The sequence below is a fragment of the Rhinichthys klamathensis genome, unplaced genomic scaffold (genome assembly GCF_029890125.1).
Source record: "Rhinichthys klamathensis goyatoka isolate OS25496 unplaced genomic scaffold, OSU_Roscu_1.1 h1tg000004l_1, whole genome shotgun sequence".
In the NCBI taxonomy this organism is placed as follows: Eukaryota; Metazoa; Chordata; class Actinopteri; order Cypriniformes; family Leuciscidae; genus Rhinichthys; species Rhinichthys klamathensis.
In genome coordinates, this window is record NW_026606557.1 from 6995380 (window position 1) to 7013615 (window position 18236).

The 18236-nt window shown below is 40.3% G+C and overlaps 1 protein-coding gene across 1 annotated transcript in view; it reads right to left on the minus strand.

Annotated features, from left to right (window-relative positions):
• mrtfbb (myocardin related transcription factor Bb) overlaps nucleotides 1-18236 on the minus strand; it is a 45952-nt gene that overhangs the window by 16531 nt on the left and 11185 nt on the right. The window contains exon 3 of the mRNA XM_056253281.1: nucleotides 6455-6692. Within this exon, the coding sequence (XP_056109256.1) occupies nucleotides 6455-6608 (154 nt within the window). The 5' untranslated portion in view covers nucleotides 6609-6692. The remainder of the gene's footprint in view (nucleotides 1-6454; nucleotides 6693-18236) is intronic.

Consider the following 18236-nt stretch of genomic DNA (forward strand, 5'->3'; position numbering starts at 1 on the left):
TGGTTATGCATTGCAAATCAAGATCCATGCCACCACCAAGTGGCTTTTTCAAAACAATGTGGCGGATGAAGCTTGATGGAAGAGTAATACCGTAATCATCTTCACATCAGTATGAGGGTACATGACATGCCTGCAGTCATCCCAGTGTTTGTTGAGCTGATGTCATTCCTCGTGTTCTCTGCTGAACCCTGACTGACCTTTATGTGGCTCCAGGCTTCACTCTCAATCTGTACAATAAACAAAAGGCAGCTTAGATCCCTGTAAATCTCACTCCCCTAAAACCCAGTCCTCAAGATTCAATCGAAATCCAAATTCAAGCCTAAAGTTGCGGTCCCATTTACATTTGTTTGTCGAATTTTAGCAGACGAAATCAGGTCATTTTGATAAGAGCACACACGAGCAGGAATTTTGCCTGATGGTGAAAGATTTTCCCACAACAGACCAACAGAAAGCTGCTATGTTTAAAGGCCTTGATATACTTCAGGTGAAAACAAAAAAAACGAACTGGTGTGACGACATTTCAAACAAAATCAGGCCCAAACCAAGTATCGATTTGGTTTTCAGAGTTTAACAGCTTGCCAAAGCGAACTTTCCAGAAAAGTTTGCTCTGGCTTGTAAACCCCTTCAAACTACCATTGGTCCTTGGTGATTATGTAACAGGTAGGTGTGGCACTGAGGCTCCGCCTTCTCTGATGTAGAAATTTGATCCGGTTCGTTTCTTCTGTTCAGTCCATCGAGGTCAGACTCGAGTAAGGATATTAACACACTGGTGAGCAGCTTTATAGTAGAATCCGAAGTTGTAATTCTAACCGAGTGCGACGCTGACACTATTTCTTTCATGTTTAATACTGTAAAATTGCTTGCTTTAAAGCAATCTGTTGTATAACGTGCTATATAAATAAATGTGGCTTGACTGGAGAGCTGAATTGCAGAGCTGGTGCAAACAAATCTAGATCACTAAAGATCAGATGCTTTCTAAACTGCTGTTTTCTCACCACCGTAATTTTGTTGCGTGCTTATATTGTTATTGAGAGGAAGGCATATTTACATATTTATCTAAAACACTTTTTACCCTTAAGCGAAGAACAAAAAAAGAACCTTACTGTGATTATAATATCAGTGTCAGGACTCGGGTTTGATCTTCCTCTTTTGTGTTCGGTCTTTTCCACGTGCATTTGCGCTCACCTGTCTCCCTTTATTGCTTGATTTCTCAGCAACATTTATGCTTTCTTTCCCCTTTGTTCTCTGCCAGTATGTTCTGTACCTTTTGCTGGTCACTTGCCGGTTTTTTCCTTGTTTAGTAGTTTTGTTTTCTTTTTATCTAACATATTTTTTTTTCTGCCCAGTTGTGTTGCGGTTCCCTGTTCCTCTCCAACATTCACTGGTCTTGGACTGTTTTATCACTGCTGATCATTAGGACTGTTACTGGTACTGGAGTTTGGATTTCCCTGGGTTACCGTTTGCCTTTCTGGACTGATTTCTGCTTTGCACTACTGCATGTTTCTGATTGTGAGTTGGGATGTCCCTGTTTGCTCGTCGCCTGACTACCCTGCTCGTCTGATACTGATTCTCGCCTCACGATTTGGATTTGATTATCCTGGACTCTGATTCCTGCCTGACTATTTTCTTCACTGCTGGTTATCTGTTCGTGAAGCCGTGCAGCTTCAACTGTATTACGGTTTCAATAAATTGAAATTAAGCATTCTTCTGCTTTTGGGTCCTCCTTCCTCAGAACCTCACAATCAGGGCCTTAAAATTGACATCTGTGCGAGTTGTGCTTCATAAATTTCCACAACACTGACAATAGTCAATGGACCTTTTTTTTCCAGCAAAATTTCGCTAACGCGACCGCACCTTAGCATAACCAGACACTACCATCGTAAATTACACGAACGGGCTGTGTTATGGCTAACGAGCCCGTTAATGTTGACTAAACTGAAGTTGTTTAAGAAACACTCTGACATTGACCTGGGTTGTGTTGACATTACTGTTAGAAAGAATATTTCAGCAGCTCGACAGATGACTGTATCTTCATGCGTACTTGCAGAGCTCTGGAGGACAGCAGAGACTGCATGTTGGCTCAGGTTTGAGATCTGATAAATGAATATACCGTTTGGTTTACGGTTCATCGATGGGCACCATTCCCAACAACTGATAACTCACTTGAAACTCTCACAACTGAAGCCATATATTAATAACAGTGAAGCCTGTAAAGATATCCTCATGCACATGAAAGTCTTATTGTTAAAAAACCTGTAAAGAGGTGTTACTCCCATAAAGCAGATAAATTTCCGAAGAGGAACGATAAGCCAGCTAAATGATTAACTGAATGGTAAGGTAATGTTTGAGTGTGAGTTTGAATGAAAACCTGTTAATACAAAAATATAATACAACCAACATCAGACAGCCTAAGAACAACAACAACAAGCCTCATCATTACTCTCATGTTCAACCTAACAATAAAATCTTTGGTCAATTATTTGTACAATAACATTTGTATCCAATTCAGAACATGTGTTTCGGTAATAATTACCAGCTGCCGTGTGCTAAACTCTGGTTTCCCAGTGTCCTGCACTCATGTTTAGCATCAACTTTCCCCATTTTAATTCATGCTCTCATTAATCCACGTTGGAATTATTATTATTTTTTCTATTCTAAATATTTGGATTTACCCCTGCAGACATTCAAGGTCTCCACTTCAAGGCAGGCCATGGAGCTGAGAGACGGATCGGACAGTTTCCGTGTCTGGAGTCCCATGGATTGCTGTGGGAAATGAGGAGCGAGGCAAAATGGCGAGATCTGGCAGGAAATTCCCCAGCGTGGAGTTTGATTCCAGACCGTTCCGACAAGTTCCTTCACCGGCTCTGTCTCGAGACTGCCTGAGTGAGTGTTTGTGGGTGTGTAGTTCTCAGCGAGTGCGGTTCAGCTCCAGGCTGTGTCAGTGACTGAGAGGAGAGGCGGGACTAAAGAGCTGTAGCTGTTAACCCTCAACAGCACTGATCACTGGGTAAATAGTTCAATTGCAAACTTCATCTTAGACAATTAAGAGGAACTTAATGCAAAAATTCTCATGCAAAACCGCAACTTCCCATACTTCTTTTATATGCTACTTCAGTTTTAGCAGTGAGAAAATAAAATGTGTACCTTTTTCCCCATTGAAAACATGTTGTCATGGAACAAAAATGGTAAAAACAACCAAGCAGCAACCCAAGGGATGTCTCTGTTTCTTTTTGTCACTTGGTGTCGACATGTTTACAGATGAGATTCGACATTTGACTGTTTCTCATTTGTATTTCAGCGATCCGCCATTCTAATGAAGCACTATTGTGTCTCAAGGGGTTTCCCAGAAAAAATGCCATTACATTTCTTATCTACATCGAGTGATGTTTCTTTCATAGCTGCTGGAGATTAATATTGCAGAGAAGGAAAGAAAATATTTAAACAAAGCCTATCTGAATCAGCCAAAGGGATTAAACACAATGGAAAACAGGAACGTCCCGGGGGAAGCCAATAGGGAGCGTTGTCCCGGGCCCACTGGTTTAGTCTACTCATTGGGTCCGGTGGAGAGGGAACCCACTAGGGATGTGCAAAACTAGTTAATTGGTCTCAAAAAAGCCTTAAATATTTAAGCTGGTTTTGAGGTTACCTAACCCAGATCGGACTTTCCTTAGAGGTGTTTACTTAGGATGCATTCTTACTTAAAGCTAATTGAAGAGAAACAACACTTGAGATGTCTTGAGATGCATTTTTAAAAGTTGGATTATTTTTTTAAACTGCCATCTGCAAAAAACAAACCGATGTTTGCCGATGTTAGTCTACAGTCAGAGTTGAGATTTTTACAGAAAATTGCATAGTGTTTGATGGGCACAGACTATGATTTGTTTACTAGTCTGAAAGTCTTTTGTTGAATGACATCGTGACACTAACTCTAAGGTTTACCTATAAATATTGTATATTTTAGTGTGTGTGTGTACTCATTGGACAATTGGATCCAACCGAAGATTAGTGTGAACAGTCCATTTTTAATGTCTCAAAGCCAAGACTCATATGTTAATATGCTTATAATGTGTAGGTCATACGATAGCTTGTGGGAACATTGACATAAGTGTCAGTAGGGGAATTTGTGAACAGCGGTGACGCTTAGTTTCTAGAAGGGTGGGTTGAAAAGAGGAAGGATGGGTACGGTCTGTCCTCCAGCCTGAGCAGGAACAGATCATGTTGATTTAGTCCAGTGTAACAAACTCTCTATGAGCTCATAATATCTTAAGGCGGCAGTGAGCAGGAATCAATTACGAGAAAAAACAAGAGTGTTCCTTTAAAAAAGTATTTATTGCTGCAGTTCTTCTGATAAAGGAAATTCACTCAAACTCATAACTTAGTATCTCCAAGCTGATAAAATGCAGAAATTATGCCTTGTTAGGATTTATTATGAGTCTCTTTAAAGTTTATCATTTTGTGCTGAATGTTACGAGGTGGTCCGTTGCACATTATGTTCTCATTAAGTATATTAATCAACCACATGCATTGAGGGTGGATCGCCCCAATATTCAGAACTGTGGTCGATTTTTATTGTTTTTTTCATCCTCTCTTGAAGATTTGCTTACATCTTTGCCTTGTGCATCTAGTTTCTATCTAATGATGCGCTGAAGTAAAACATCTTAGTCGCAACCAAAAGCAAAAATTCAGGACACACAAGACAATATATACAATTAAATATCTATAACCAAATGCAATAAAGAAGTAAACATGACCGAATTTGAAGTTTCATTCTGCTGTCTAAAGATGGTCACAAATCCCAACAGTTATTTTACTCTATTAACAGCCATAGTTCAGATTTCTTCTCAGTTTTATAGATCTAAAAGTGCTCAGCTGATGAGCATATATGTCTCTATAAATGAAAATATATAGCTGACTTTATATTTTTGGAACACTAACTGAAATGGCAATGGTATTTCGGCAAAATATTGCTAAATATTTTGCAAGTAGCAAGAATTGCAGCGTACAAGATTCCAAGGTCACGTTGAAGTGTCTGGGTGAATCACAGTTTCAAGTCTATTTCAGTGCAAAAGGTCTGAGAAAACTGGGGATTTACACAGAATGTAATGAAGAAAGTCATCATGTAGTGGGATCAGAAATACACACATGCCTGGTGGGGTCTCTTGTTTTTCCTCCCTTATGCAGTAAATTAACAAGCAGCCCCGAGGACACACTGGCATTCTCAAGGGCAAGGATGTCCGTAGGGAGTGGGACATGAACTCTTTCTATGGTCGGACAGAGTCAAGTTCAACAAGGTTCACTGCCTGCCTGCCCATTGGATCAGCCCTAGTGCCTTCTTATTAGGGTTCATATACCAGTAAAACATTTCTAGAATGAAACTTTGGCCAGGATTGTGAGAGCCAGACAGAAGGAAAACACGATTACATGATTACACCAGCAGTGACCAGATTTTTTTTTTTTAGAACTGCCAAGTTTAAGGGACAGTTGACTCAAAAAAGAAAAAGCTGTCATCATTTACTCACCAAAACCCATATAACTTTCTTACTTAAAGCACAAAAAGAGATATTTTGAAAATATCCTGGTCGCTGTTTTCCATGCAATCATAATTAAGACAGGATTGGATCAGTCTGATTTAGAAACAAATCATTTAGTTTTGTGAAAAGATTTGACTCAACAAACTTTGAGTACTTAAAACTCTTTATGCTGTGCAGGGTGTTGTATTCTCAGTTGATAAATGAAACCAGTCATTGTAAAAGTTCTTCAACAACAAGCCACCTCTTGATACTTCAGCTGAACACATTGTACATACTGCTAGTCTAGCTTAATTTTTGTCACACAGTGAAACGGTTATCGGAAGGGCTACTTAAATGTCACCTTTCCAGCCTTACAAAACTATTGCAGTAAATATTTTCAAAATTTTTCAGCTGCCGAAATTTCGGTGCATCACAACATCTATCAGCCAAAACTTAGAAAATGAATTATTTGCTTGTCATCATAGTCCGGAATTATACTCAACCTTTTGTTTTTCCACAAAAGAAAGTCATACAGCTTTGGAACATAATATCCATTTTTGAATGATCAACTGTTCCTTTGAATTACAGCCAAACAAAAACCACAACTTGACTGGAGGCCTAAGAACCTTCTATATCGGAGACTTTCGGCAATCATATTTGACACCAAAATCTATCACATTAGTTTACCAGTCGTCCACCCTAACATGAGCCAAGAACACTTTGGAAAAGAGTTAAAGGGAGCACTTAAGACATGATTACATGTTGGCATTCACATACAATTCCTGTGTAATTCCCCATGTCTTACCGCAAACAAATTTCTCAACCTTCTGGCAGGCACTATTTTCTCAGTGTCAAATCGGGGCGGTAGTTTAATGGATGAGGAGGAAATAGGAGCTTGGGAGCAGAGTTATGGCCTAAGGGCCTGACCAAATGGGCTTACTCACCGTTCTTGCGCTCTTTGATGGGGGGAAGGCTCTGAGTGTACTGGAGAGACAGTTCCTCCAGGTCATGGGTCACCGCTTCGCTCCGTGGGCTCGGCACCAGCACCCCCATCATGACTGAGTCGCCCTCCACTCCCAGACTCTCATGGGGCTCCATATCTCTTTGGGGGAAGAGGCAAGGGTCTCTCCCTGGAAACTACCACAGCGGTATAGACGACTGGCGGGAATCTTGGACTGCAGCCTGTCAGAAAAACAAAAGTGTTTTGCAGCCCTTGTAAACATTAGAAAGCCCTAATGGAGCTTAAAGTCGTTGTTGTAGGGGTGTGGTGGCAAAACTAATTTACTTGCATGTGATTGTTAAAACACTTTAACTGAGCCAGAAATGCAGCTCAAGGTTAGTGTATCCATTTATGTCACATTGCTCAGATCCAGAATATAGAATATATTTTGTTGTAAACTGGTGATGGTAAACTTAAAGGGGTCATATAATGCCATTTTTCTCCAAGCTAATATGATTCTTTAGGGTCTAAATTAAAAGTTTGTAATATACTTTAATTAAAAATTCTCATTAGTATTGTAAGAAAACACTTATTTTACCTGGTCAAAAACAGCTCTGTTTTCAGCATGCCGTTTCAGTGCATATGCCTTTAAATGATCATGAGCTGCGCTCACTCCGCCCCTCTGTTCTGTGTGTACACCGTTTGTAACACAATAACACAATAACCATAACGCGTTGTTCAGTATAAACGTCGAATTATGAATTATATTGAGAACGTCATACATAGAAAACATGCCGTAATGTACCCTGACTGAGTGTAAACCTTAGACGCATTCATTGTGAAGCGTGCAACTAGCGATTTGCAAAGATTAATATATTAATATAAAGTTTAATAAAACGTTTCACTCACTTCCGTTCTTCTGGAGGTTCAGCAGGAACACGAATATCTGGTCCCGATCCTTTTTAGCAAAGCTTCTTAGCAAATCCAGCTTTATACTGATCCTCGTTTATAAAGCAGTCTGGTGTGTGAAATGATTCGCGCAAATATGAAAGCATTGACGTTGCTCGTGGGGAATATTCCCTTCGAAAACAAAACTCAGCCACTGCGTCTTCAGCGGTTCGGATTCAGGAACATTAAAATGACTGCTGTGTTCGTTATTACACCCAAGAACAGAACACCACAATCGCTTAGACGCCATTCTGCTCATAGACAGTGCTCCAGCATATCAACAATGACCGCGCCGGTCCGCGCCGCGCAGACTATGATTGACAGCTACCTCATGTGCGAGGGCGGGTCTGTGTTGAAACGCTCCCGTCAATCAACAATCGTGGGAGGGGCGTCCGTTTTATTGACGTCACAAAAACGAACGGCTCGATTTGAGGCAGGGGAAAACATATAAGGAGATTAAAACAAAACCACTGGATGGATTTTTATCATTTTATGATGTTTGTGTACAGGCACTGCCAACACACATTTCAGTACAATCAACTTGTAAAAGTGCATGTACCATTATATGACCCCTTTAATAAACACTCTTATTTCACAGAGCTTCTTTTAAATAGCTTGAGCAAAATCTGCCTAACCTTAAGACTGTCCACTACCATGTATTTAATCAAATAAGTTTGACCGTCCTCCCAGTTAACCTTTAAAACAAGCTCTTAAATCCTTATGGCTGATGTTTAAAAGTGCAAGTTGCATAAGTCTTGATGTGGCTCCAATCTGAGACAAGTTATACGGGAGTATATGCAGGCAGCACATCTGGCCCAGCTGTTTAATGTGTTATTCTTACAGATGCTTTACATCTTGGAACATAGAAAGGCCACTTTAGACAAAGATGTATGTAATATCTGCGTGGTGTAATTTTGCAATGTACCGCACTGGAAAATATATGTTACCATATTTCACACTTAAGGCGTGGAGATTTATAAAGAAAACATTTAAAAAGACTATAGGGCTCCATAAAGTACAAGACACGCAAGATTCCAAAACATGTCAGATTGCAAATTTATGATCAACATATCAGGAATACCTGTATATATGTAGTTATGCAAAGAGTGATAGAGACTAGTGAGGTATACTAGCCTAGTTAAATGCTGATAACTAAACATGCATATTGACTTGCACTGTGGCTTACCTGTTTACAATTCCACAGTCTATAATGTTTTTTTAAACTACTGTACAAAAACATTGCTTTACAGAAACTTCATTGGCTCTAGTTCTTTTTGCTGGGACAATAAACTGATATTTCTTAAAGGGTTAGTTCACCCAAAAATGAAAATTCTGTAAGTAATTACCTTCATAATAGGTAGAAGGTAATTACCATGTGAACTTATCCACGAAACTATTCCTTATAAAAAACAATTAGATTGCTTTAATATCGCTACTTATATCCAACCTTTCGATTCTCGGCTACTAGCCTTTAGCCCGCTAACATTTCACGCGTGGCCTCGGCCGTCTAATATTACACCCTTTCACTGAAAGGACACGGGTTATATTTGACATTGCAGTCCTAAATTAGTACTGATAGTTGTAGTATCACTGCTAATTTACAGCTCATTTGTTATAATGGCGAACATATCGGATGCGTGTCTAACTTTACCTCTGAGTGCAGGTGAGGACACTTTCGAGCTATTCTCGGTGAATCTGGAGCTGGAATCCGTGGAGAAACAGATCCGTGGTCTGCTGGAAAAGCAAGCCGAGCTGTTGGATCGGCGATCAGCACTTGAAGCAGCACGCGCCGATGCTCACAAGTTAGTGGTTAGAAACTCTTTAACTCCGAGTTCGTCTACTCCGTGTGTTTCTCTGTCCAGAAGGACGCGATCATCTCGGGCTTCATTTACTCCGGCACCGACACAACACAATGGACCATGGATCACGCAGCGGAAGACGCGAGCCAGGACCAGAGCTACTCCTCCGCCCCTCCCGGTCTTCGAGATCTCCACTCGGAACCGCTTCTCCCCTCTTCGCGAGTCGAAACGCGACGACGCCGTGATCATCGGCACGTCCATGGTCCGCCATGTCCATGCTACCTCAGGTAAAGGTAAGGTGCGCTCTCACTGCTTTCCTGGTGCTCGTGTTCTTGATATCGCTGCACAGGTTCCCGAAATCCTGACCGGGGACGAGCGCGTCGGAGCTGTGGTGCTGCATGCGGGAGGGAGCGACGTCAGGCTGCGGCAGACGGAGGTTCTGAAGAAGGACTACATGAGCCTGATCGAGGCGGTACGCAACACAGCGCCTGAGGCAACGATCATCGTGTCTGGACCGCTTCCCACGTACCGACTAGGACAAGAAAGGTTCAGTAGACTATTTGCACTAAATGAATGGTTAATGTCACTGTGTAATGAACAGAAACTGCTCTTTGTAAATAATTGGAATCTGTTTTGGGAGCGACCCAGGCTGTACCGTGCTGATGGCCTGCACCCCAGCAGAGCCGGAGCGGCTGTTCTGTCGGATAATATCTCCAAGACGTTACGCACCAGATGACTAATAAGTCAAAATCCAAACCACAGTCTTTGCTGTCCAAACTTAATTGATATACGTAGTGAAGAACATTATATAGAAACTGTGTCTATTCCTCGTTTAGTGAAGCCAAACAATAAATCTAGTGCAGGATCTAGCAAAAATCTTATTGTAATTAAACCAGAAAATCTAAATATCAGCGAACAAAAAGAATTTCTAAAGCTAGGTCTTCTAAACATTAGATCGCTCACACCTAAAGCGGTTATTGTAAATGAAATGGTCACAGATAATAATTTCGATATACTTTGCCTTACTGAAACCTGGCTTAAACCAAATGAGTATTTCGGTCTAAATGAGTCTACTCCGCCAAGATACTGTTATAAGCATGAGCCCCGTCTGACTGGTCGTGGCGGCGGTGTTGCAACAATCTATAAAGATATTCTTAATATTTCTCAGAAAACAGGTCACAGATTTAATTCGTTTGAAGTACTTATGCTAAATGTTACGCTCTTAGATGTAAGAAAGAAATCCATATTATCTCTAGCCTTGGCTACTGTATATAGACCTCCAGGGCCATATGCTGAATTTCTAAAAGAGTTTGCAGACTTTCTCTCGGATCTATTGGTCAATGTCGATAAAGCAATAATTGTTGGAGATTTTAACATACACGTAGACAACAAAAATGATGCGTTAGGGGCTGCGTTTACAGATTTATTAAACTCCTTTGGGGTCAAGCAAAACGTCCGTGGTCCCACTCATCGTCTAAATCATACTCTAGATTTAATTATATCATATGGAACCAATCCAACTGATATAGATATTATACCGCAAAGTGATGATGTCACTGATCATTACATGGTAACGTGCATAATACGTACTGCTGAAATATGTCATGTTGCGCCACGTTATAGACCAGGCAGAACAATCCTTCCAACCACTATAGATAGATTCTCAAATAGCTTACCTGATCTATCTCAGCTGCTCAGTGAACCCAAACAAACAGATGAACTAGAGGAAATGACTAGCAGTTTGAGCACCATTTTCACTAGTACATTAGATATTGTTGCACCAATTAGATTAAAAAAGGTTAAAGAGAAAACTAAAGCACCATGGTACAACAGTGTTACGCATGATATCAAGAGAGAAACTCGTAACCTAGAGCGTAAATGGAAACAAACTAATTTAGAGGTCTTTAGAATCGCGTGGAAAGACAGTATGTCACGTTATAAAAAGGCTCTAAAAACAGCCAGGGCTGAGCACCTCCGCAAACTAATAGAAAATAACCAAAATAATCCAAGGTTCTTATTTAACACCGTGGCTAGACTAACAAATAAACAGACATCACCAGAGCAAAATATACCGTTACAGTTTAGTAGTAATGATTTTATGAATTATTTCAATGAGAAAATAGAAAGCATTCGAAACACAATTATAAATGTACAATCCTCTATGGTGTCTTATGATTCAGCCTCAATTATCGTCCCTCAAGAACAACTACACCGCTTTACAACTATAGGACAGGAAGCGCTAAATAAACTTATTATTGCATCTAAACCAACAACATGCTCATTAGATCCAATACCCACTAAACTACTGAAAGAAGTGTTACCTGTAGTGGAAGAGCCTCTTCTTAATATTATTAACTCGTCTTTATTCTTAGGTCATGTTCCAAGAATATTCAAGTTGGCAGTAATAAAACCTCTCATTAAGAAACCGCAACTAGATCCAAATAACCTAGCAAATTACAGACCCATTTCAAATCTTCCATTTATGTCCAAAATACTAGAAAAAGTTGTATCCGCTCAACTGTGCTCTTTTTTTGCAAGAAAATGATATCTATGAAAAATTCCAGTCAGGATTCAGACCGCATCATAGTACAGAAACTGCGCTAGTTAAAATTACAAATGATCTACTATTAGCTTCTGACCAAGGCTGTATCTCAATACTAGTTCTACTCGATCTTAGTGCTGCGTTCGACACTATAGATCATAAAATACTCTTGGATCGACTACAAAACTACACTGGTGTTCAGGGACAGGCATTAAGCTGGTTTAGATCGTACTTATCTGACCGTTATCATTTTGTCTCTTTACACGGGGGAAAATCAAAGTTAACGTCAGTAGACTACGGAGTACCGCAAGGATCGGTGCTAGGCCCTCTGCTATTCTCAATATATATGCTGCCACTTGGTAATAATATTATAAGAAAACATGGAATTAATTTCCACTGTTATGCTGACGACACTCAATTATATATTTCATCACGACCAGATGAAAACATTACCTCATCTAAATTGACAGAATGTCTCAAAGATATAAAATGCTGGATGACGCGTAATTTCCTGCTATTAAATTCAGATAAAACGGAGGTATTACTTATTGGTCCAAAAAACTACACACAAAACCTCTTACAATACGACTTTAATATAGAAGGATGGCCTGTTACTTTTTCCACTACAGTAAAAGACCTGGGTGTTATACTAGACCGCAACTTGTCTTTCGAAAATCATATTTCATCTGTTACAAGAACAGCCTTTTTCCACCTTAGAAACATTGCTAAATTACGTAACATGCTATCTGTTTCTGATGCAGAAAAGTTAGTTCATGCATTCATGACCTCGAGACTAGATTACTGTAATGCTTTATTAGCTGGTTGTCCTGCATCCTCAATAAACAAGCTACAGTTAGTGCAAAATGCAGCCGCTAGAGTTCTTACTAGATCAAGAAAATATGATCATATAACACCGATTTTATCATCTCTGCACTGGTTAACTATTAAGTTCCGTATCAATTACAAAGTACTACTACTGACCTATAAAGCCCTTAATGGTTTAGCTCCTATGTACTTAACGGACCTTCTTTCGCCCTACAATCCACCGCGTTCTCTAAGATCACTAAATTCAAGGCTTCTGGTCATTCCTAGGATATCGAAGTCCACGAAAGGAGGGAGGGCATTCTCGCATTTAGCTCCAAAACTCTGGAATAGCCTTCCCGATTCGGTCCGATGCTCTGACTCGCTGTCACAGTTTAAAACTAGACTAAAGACGTGTCTCTTTAGTCAAGCATTCACATAATGCTTACCTTTTAGCCCTCTGCTATGCCATACGGAACCGTTTGCCACTGAAACTGCTTAACGCACCAGTGGGGCTCGACAGCCTTATAGACAAACAGGTCGGTCCGTATGGTTGCGGTTGGTTGCGGAGAGTTTGGGTTGCGGAGAGTTGTGAGATTATGGTTTTCTAACACCTACTCCCGTGTAATGGAAATCATTATGAACATCAGCTATGCTAATTATTTCCCATCTGCCTTTCTGCTGTTATCTCGGGACGCTTGTCCCGAGAAAAATGGCGTTCGTAGGCTCCAGTTTGGTATCCTGCCTCTCACGGGGATTTCGGATGCCTCAACGCCTGTGATGAGAAGACCAACGCCTGTGAAGAGACGACTCAACGCCTGCGAAGAGACGACTCAACGCCGGCGATATGTTATCCCCTAAATATTACATGATTAACTAAATGTATTTTTCCAGGTACTCTCTGATATGCACTTACTGTAAAGCTTCTTTAAAACCCTATGATTGTTAGCCAGAGGAGAACTGGCCCCTGACTAGCCTGGGTTCTCCCAAGGTTTTTTTCTCCATCCAATCTGATGGAGTTTTGGTTCCTTGCCACTGTCGCCTTGCTTTTGGCTTGCTTAGTTGGGGATATTTAATATTCAACAATATTATTGAACTGTGTTGTACTACTTTCATGTTATCACTGTGAAGCTGCTTTGATGCAATCTGTATTGTGAAAAGCGCTATATAAATAAATGTGACTTGACTTGACTTGACTTCATTATGTTCCAACCCCATAGACTTTCGTTCATCTTCGGAACACAAATTAAGATATTTTAGATGAAATCTGAGAGCTGTCTCACTCCTCCATAGGCTGCTAGGTAATTGTATCTGCCGGCCCAGAAAAGTTAGTAAAGACATCGTTAAAATAGTCCGAGTGACTACAGTGGCTCAATCTTAAGTTTATCAAGCGACGTGAATACTTTTTGTGCGCAACCCCCCCCCAAAAATAACGACTTTATTCAACTATTAATTTTCTTCTGTGTGGGCCTCTGAGTGAGTTCACGTAGTGTAATAGCGCAGCGCTTCTGGGTTGTACGTCAGAACATAGGTTCACTATTGGCCAGCATCACACGCATCACACACACATGACCAGCGTCGGCCAATAGTGAGCCTACGTTCTGACGTACAACTACAACCCAGAAGCGCTGCGCTGTTAAGGCTCGTACACACCGGGACGAATATCGGCACGCGTTATTCGGCAGCGTTTTTTCAACGCGTTTTTTGTGTTCACACCCAAGCGATTTTCGCTGACGATGAGCCGAGTGAACATGCAAATTCATTCCCTGACATTAGATGGCGCCCATTTGCTCTGCAATACCACTCCATAACATTCTCTTTTATCAAGATTTTTGTAGTCGCTGTCGCGTTTGTCATATCGTTCTTTATGTTCCGACACCAACGAGACCAGCAGCTCTACATTCATCTTGCCTTGCATCTTCCTCGTCTTATTTCTTCCCGGCAGTGTAGACGCTACTTGGCGTATATCTTCTTCGCCGTTACGTATGTGTGCTCGGCAAGACCGTTTTGTGTTTGAGCGCCCCCAAGTTGTGTTTTATTGTAACTTCAGAAGCTCCAGACACGTGAGCAAAAGCGCCAATCTCATTGGTCGGATAGTTTTTGACGCAGCGCGTCAAACTAAAAAAAACGAACCCGAGGCATTTTTTTTAATAATGACGCTTTTACGCGTTGCGTTTTTCGTGTCGGTGTGCACACTCACATTGGCGCCCTTTGTTTAGCACGAGGCGTTAAACGTCGGCTAATATCGCGCGCGAAATTCGTCCCGGTGTGAACAGGCCTTTACACTACGTCAACAGCTTAGGAGAATGACATTTTTTTTTTTTGTTCTTGTCGCTTGATAAACTTAAGGTTGAGCCTCTGTAGTCACTTGGACTATTTTAACGATGTCTTTACTAACTTTTCTGGGCTGGCAGATATCAATTACCTAGCAGCTTATGAAGGAGTGAGACAGCTCTCAGATTTCATCAAAAATATCTTAATTTGTGTTCAGAAGATCGAAAGTCTTACGGGTTTGGAACAACATGAGGGTGAGTAATTACTGACAGAATTTTCATTTTTGGGTGAACTATCCCTTTAAGCACATTATTTCAACAAATCCCCAGTCAACAATACAAATAGTTACAGCTGTCAACACACTGACACCATTTGGTGAAAAATAATTATGAATGGTTCCGAAAAGTGACAATAAAATAGTAAAGCTGAGTAAAGCTCTATCATCATTTGGTTCCACATGCCACTTGGCTTGACATTTTAGGTACAATGAAAATCATACATTTTAGGTAAATATTTTTGAATGTTTGAGCATAATGTCAAATGATTTGAAGGGGTAATGGCATGATAAATCAAATCTGCCTTGATATTTTGACATATAAGAGGCCTTTTTTTTATCAGTTAACATCCTGCAAGTTTCATAGTTTAAAAACATCCTCCTCATTGTAAACAAAGCATTTATTTTACTAAGCTCGTTTGTATATTGTGGGATTTATGACATCACATGGGCAAAATCCTTTGCATATGCATTGACTGTCTCCAGAGCAAGACATCGACGAATAGTTATCATCGCACCATAGGCCCCGCCCACTGGCGTTCAGACACTTAACGGATTATATTTGTCTACACTGGATGTGAGCGTCATGTTGCGTCAAATCAAATAGAATTCACAATGAATACAGTATACAGATGCGTGTTCAGTTTCTGACACTCCACGCACTCGAGTGTTTCGACAACAGGCCAAATGGAAGAGTGAATAGAACCGTAAAGGAACGTTCAGTTTAAACAGCTCGTTTGTTTCTCTGTCAGAAGGATCCCAGCATTGAAAACAAGTGGATGGTTTATTTTAATGGCGTCCTGGATCTCGTCAGAGGATTATGTTTGTTCGGAGCATTTTGTTTTATAAACGAGGCACAGTGTAATGAAGAATTCACAAAGAAACTTTTGTTGATAGATGAATCAGCCAACAGTATTAGATCTGACATCAGCTGCATCACAAACTGTAAGTAAATGCTTTCATAATGCTTTTTCTGTAAATTATGGTTCTATGTGGAAAATGCACAATGTTAGCCAATCATAACAGTGGGCGTTTACTGACAAGCCTTAAAGGAGCAGCCCCAATGGGACATTTCAGACAAAGGGTCAGAATGAGGGTTAAAAATAATAATTGTTTCAACCCACTCTGATCCTCTGTCTGAAATTACCCATTTATATTTACATTAACCCTTTCACACGTAAGTTTAAAATATTCTAACTGACCCCCCAGCGTGAGTTTTTCAAGGCGACCGTTATTTAGAACTTGTCACTTTAATGTTTCCATGGTGACGCGTCATTGCTTGTCACGTGACACAGCGCAACCACAACACAGCGCTGAATGAATGATGATCTGCTTTTATGTCATTTTCCCTTTTTTATTAAAAATATTCACAAATGTATTAGTTATAGCATGAAACACTGATATTCCGATTGTCAAATATGTGCAAGTGGATGGGTTTTGTTGTTTAAACATCTTTATAACGATCGCGTTAGTTGAGCTGTATGCACAATGGGCGCCGCCATTTTAGTTTGTTTTACAGTTCAGAGAATCGGATCTGTTGGATTTACAACACGTCATTTCCTCCACTTCTCACGAAATACATGAAAGTAAGTGGCCGGTGAACTGGGAGAAGAATAGGGTCAAATGTAAAGCTATTTACACAATGTGTATCTGATATGAATAAAACGTGTCGTCTTATTATAATGGAAATGATTGTTGTTGCCGCTTCCATAGACATCAGTGTGTATTTTACAAACTCAAAATCATTGTTTTGCTAGTACGTATGTGTATTTAAATGTCTGAAACCTAAAATAAACATTATGTGGTTGAAAACACTCAATAGTTGTGATATATGACAGGACTGAGTCCGTCCGTCTCTGGCTCAGCGCCAGCCAACGCGCAAAAGCGCATTTAAATTTAGCAGTTGATCACGTGATGCACTGGCCGTTCTAATCACACCGGTGTGATCGTACGCTCCAGGAACCAGCCAAGACTGATCACACCGGTGTGATCGTACGCGTGAAAGGGTTAACTATGTAAACCTATAGGAACATTGCAAATTAATGAAAAAGTTTACCAAAAGATCTACACTTCGTCTACATTCAGAATAGCAAAAAAATAAATTCTGAAGAACAGGTCTATTAATAGAATTAGTTATTTTAAATATGTACATTCAAAATGTATTGTGCAGCATGTCTGCTCTAAAACAGAAGCTGGTTCTCTTTCTAGAAGGGTAAAAAAACTACAGAGGCAGCATTAGAGTTGACAGACTGACCAATGGGATGAAGAGCTATACGTATCAAACTATACAAATGCTCCTGTCAAAGAAAAATCCTGCTCTTGGATGATCCATTGCTCCATGCCAAGCTGAAGACAAAGTGGAGTTTGGCAAAACCGCAGCATCTGCTTATTCTACCCCGAGTCTGTTTCTGGAGAACTTCACATACATTTTTTGGTTTCTGTGGAAGGATAGAGGATTGCCTGTGAGCAATTGATGGACTGGACAAATAAAAAATATTAAAAAGCAAGCTTTTAAATCAACCACATGAGAGAGGGCTCATATGGTTGCTTTGTTGTGAGATAGGAATCTTGCTTAACTGATGTCCCAAAAAACACCCACCCCCTTCTCATGGTGGTGCCCTTTTCTCTGGAGGTTTCAGTTCAGCAGGGCTGATGGTGAGAACAAGCACAGGCGCATCCCTAAGGGTACATGCTTTTGTTCTGAAGCCATGCGTCTCACAACTGTCACACAAATAGTGATTATAGGCTGACATTGACTGGCACAAGAGTTCAAAACATTCTCTCCCCACTGTACAGTGATCTAGAACAGTCTTTCTATAATATTCTTCATAAAAAAAAATAAAAAAAAATCTTATGACGCAAGAATGATAACCTCAGTCAATTAAAATCTTACCATTGTTAATACTTTTGTTTAGTAGGCCTACCCTACCATAAAACCTTGTTTTATAGTTTTGATCCATCAGCAGATGGCACTGTAGTCCTCATATGTTACAATGACGAGACAGCTGTGCTTTTAAAACAGTAACATTTCTGGATGGATGGACAGACAGAGGAATGGATCGAGGGATTGACTGACTGAGGGACAGACAGAGGGATGGATGGAGGAATGGAGGGATGAACTCAGGGACAGATGGAGGGATGGATGCAT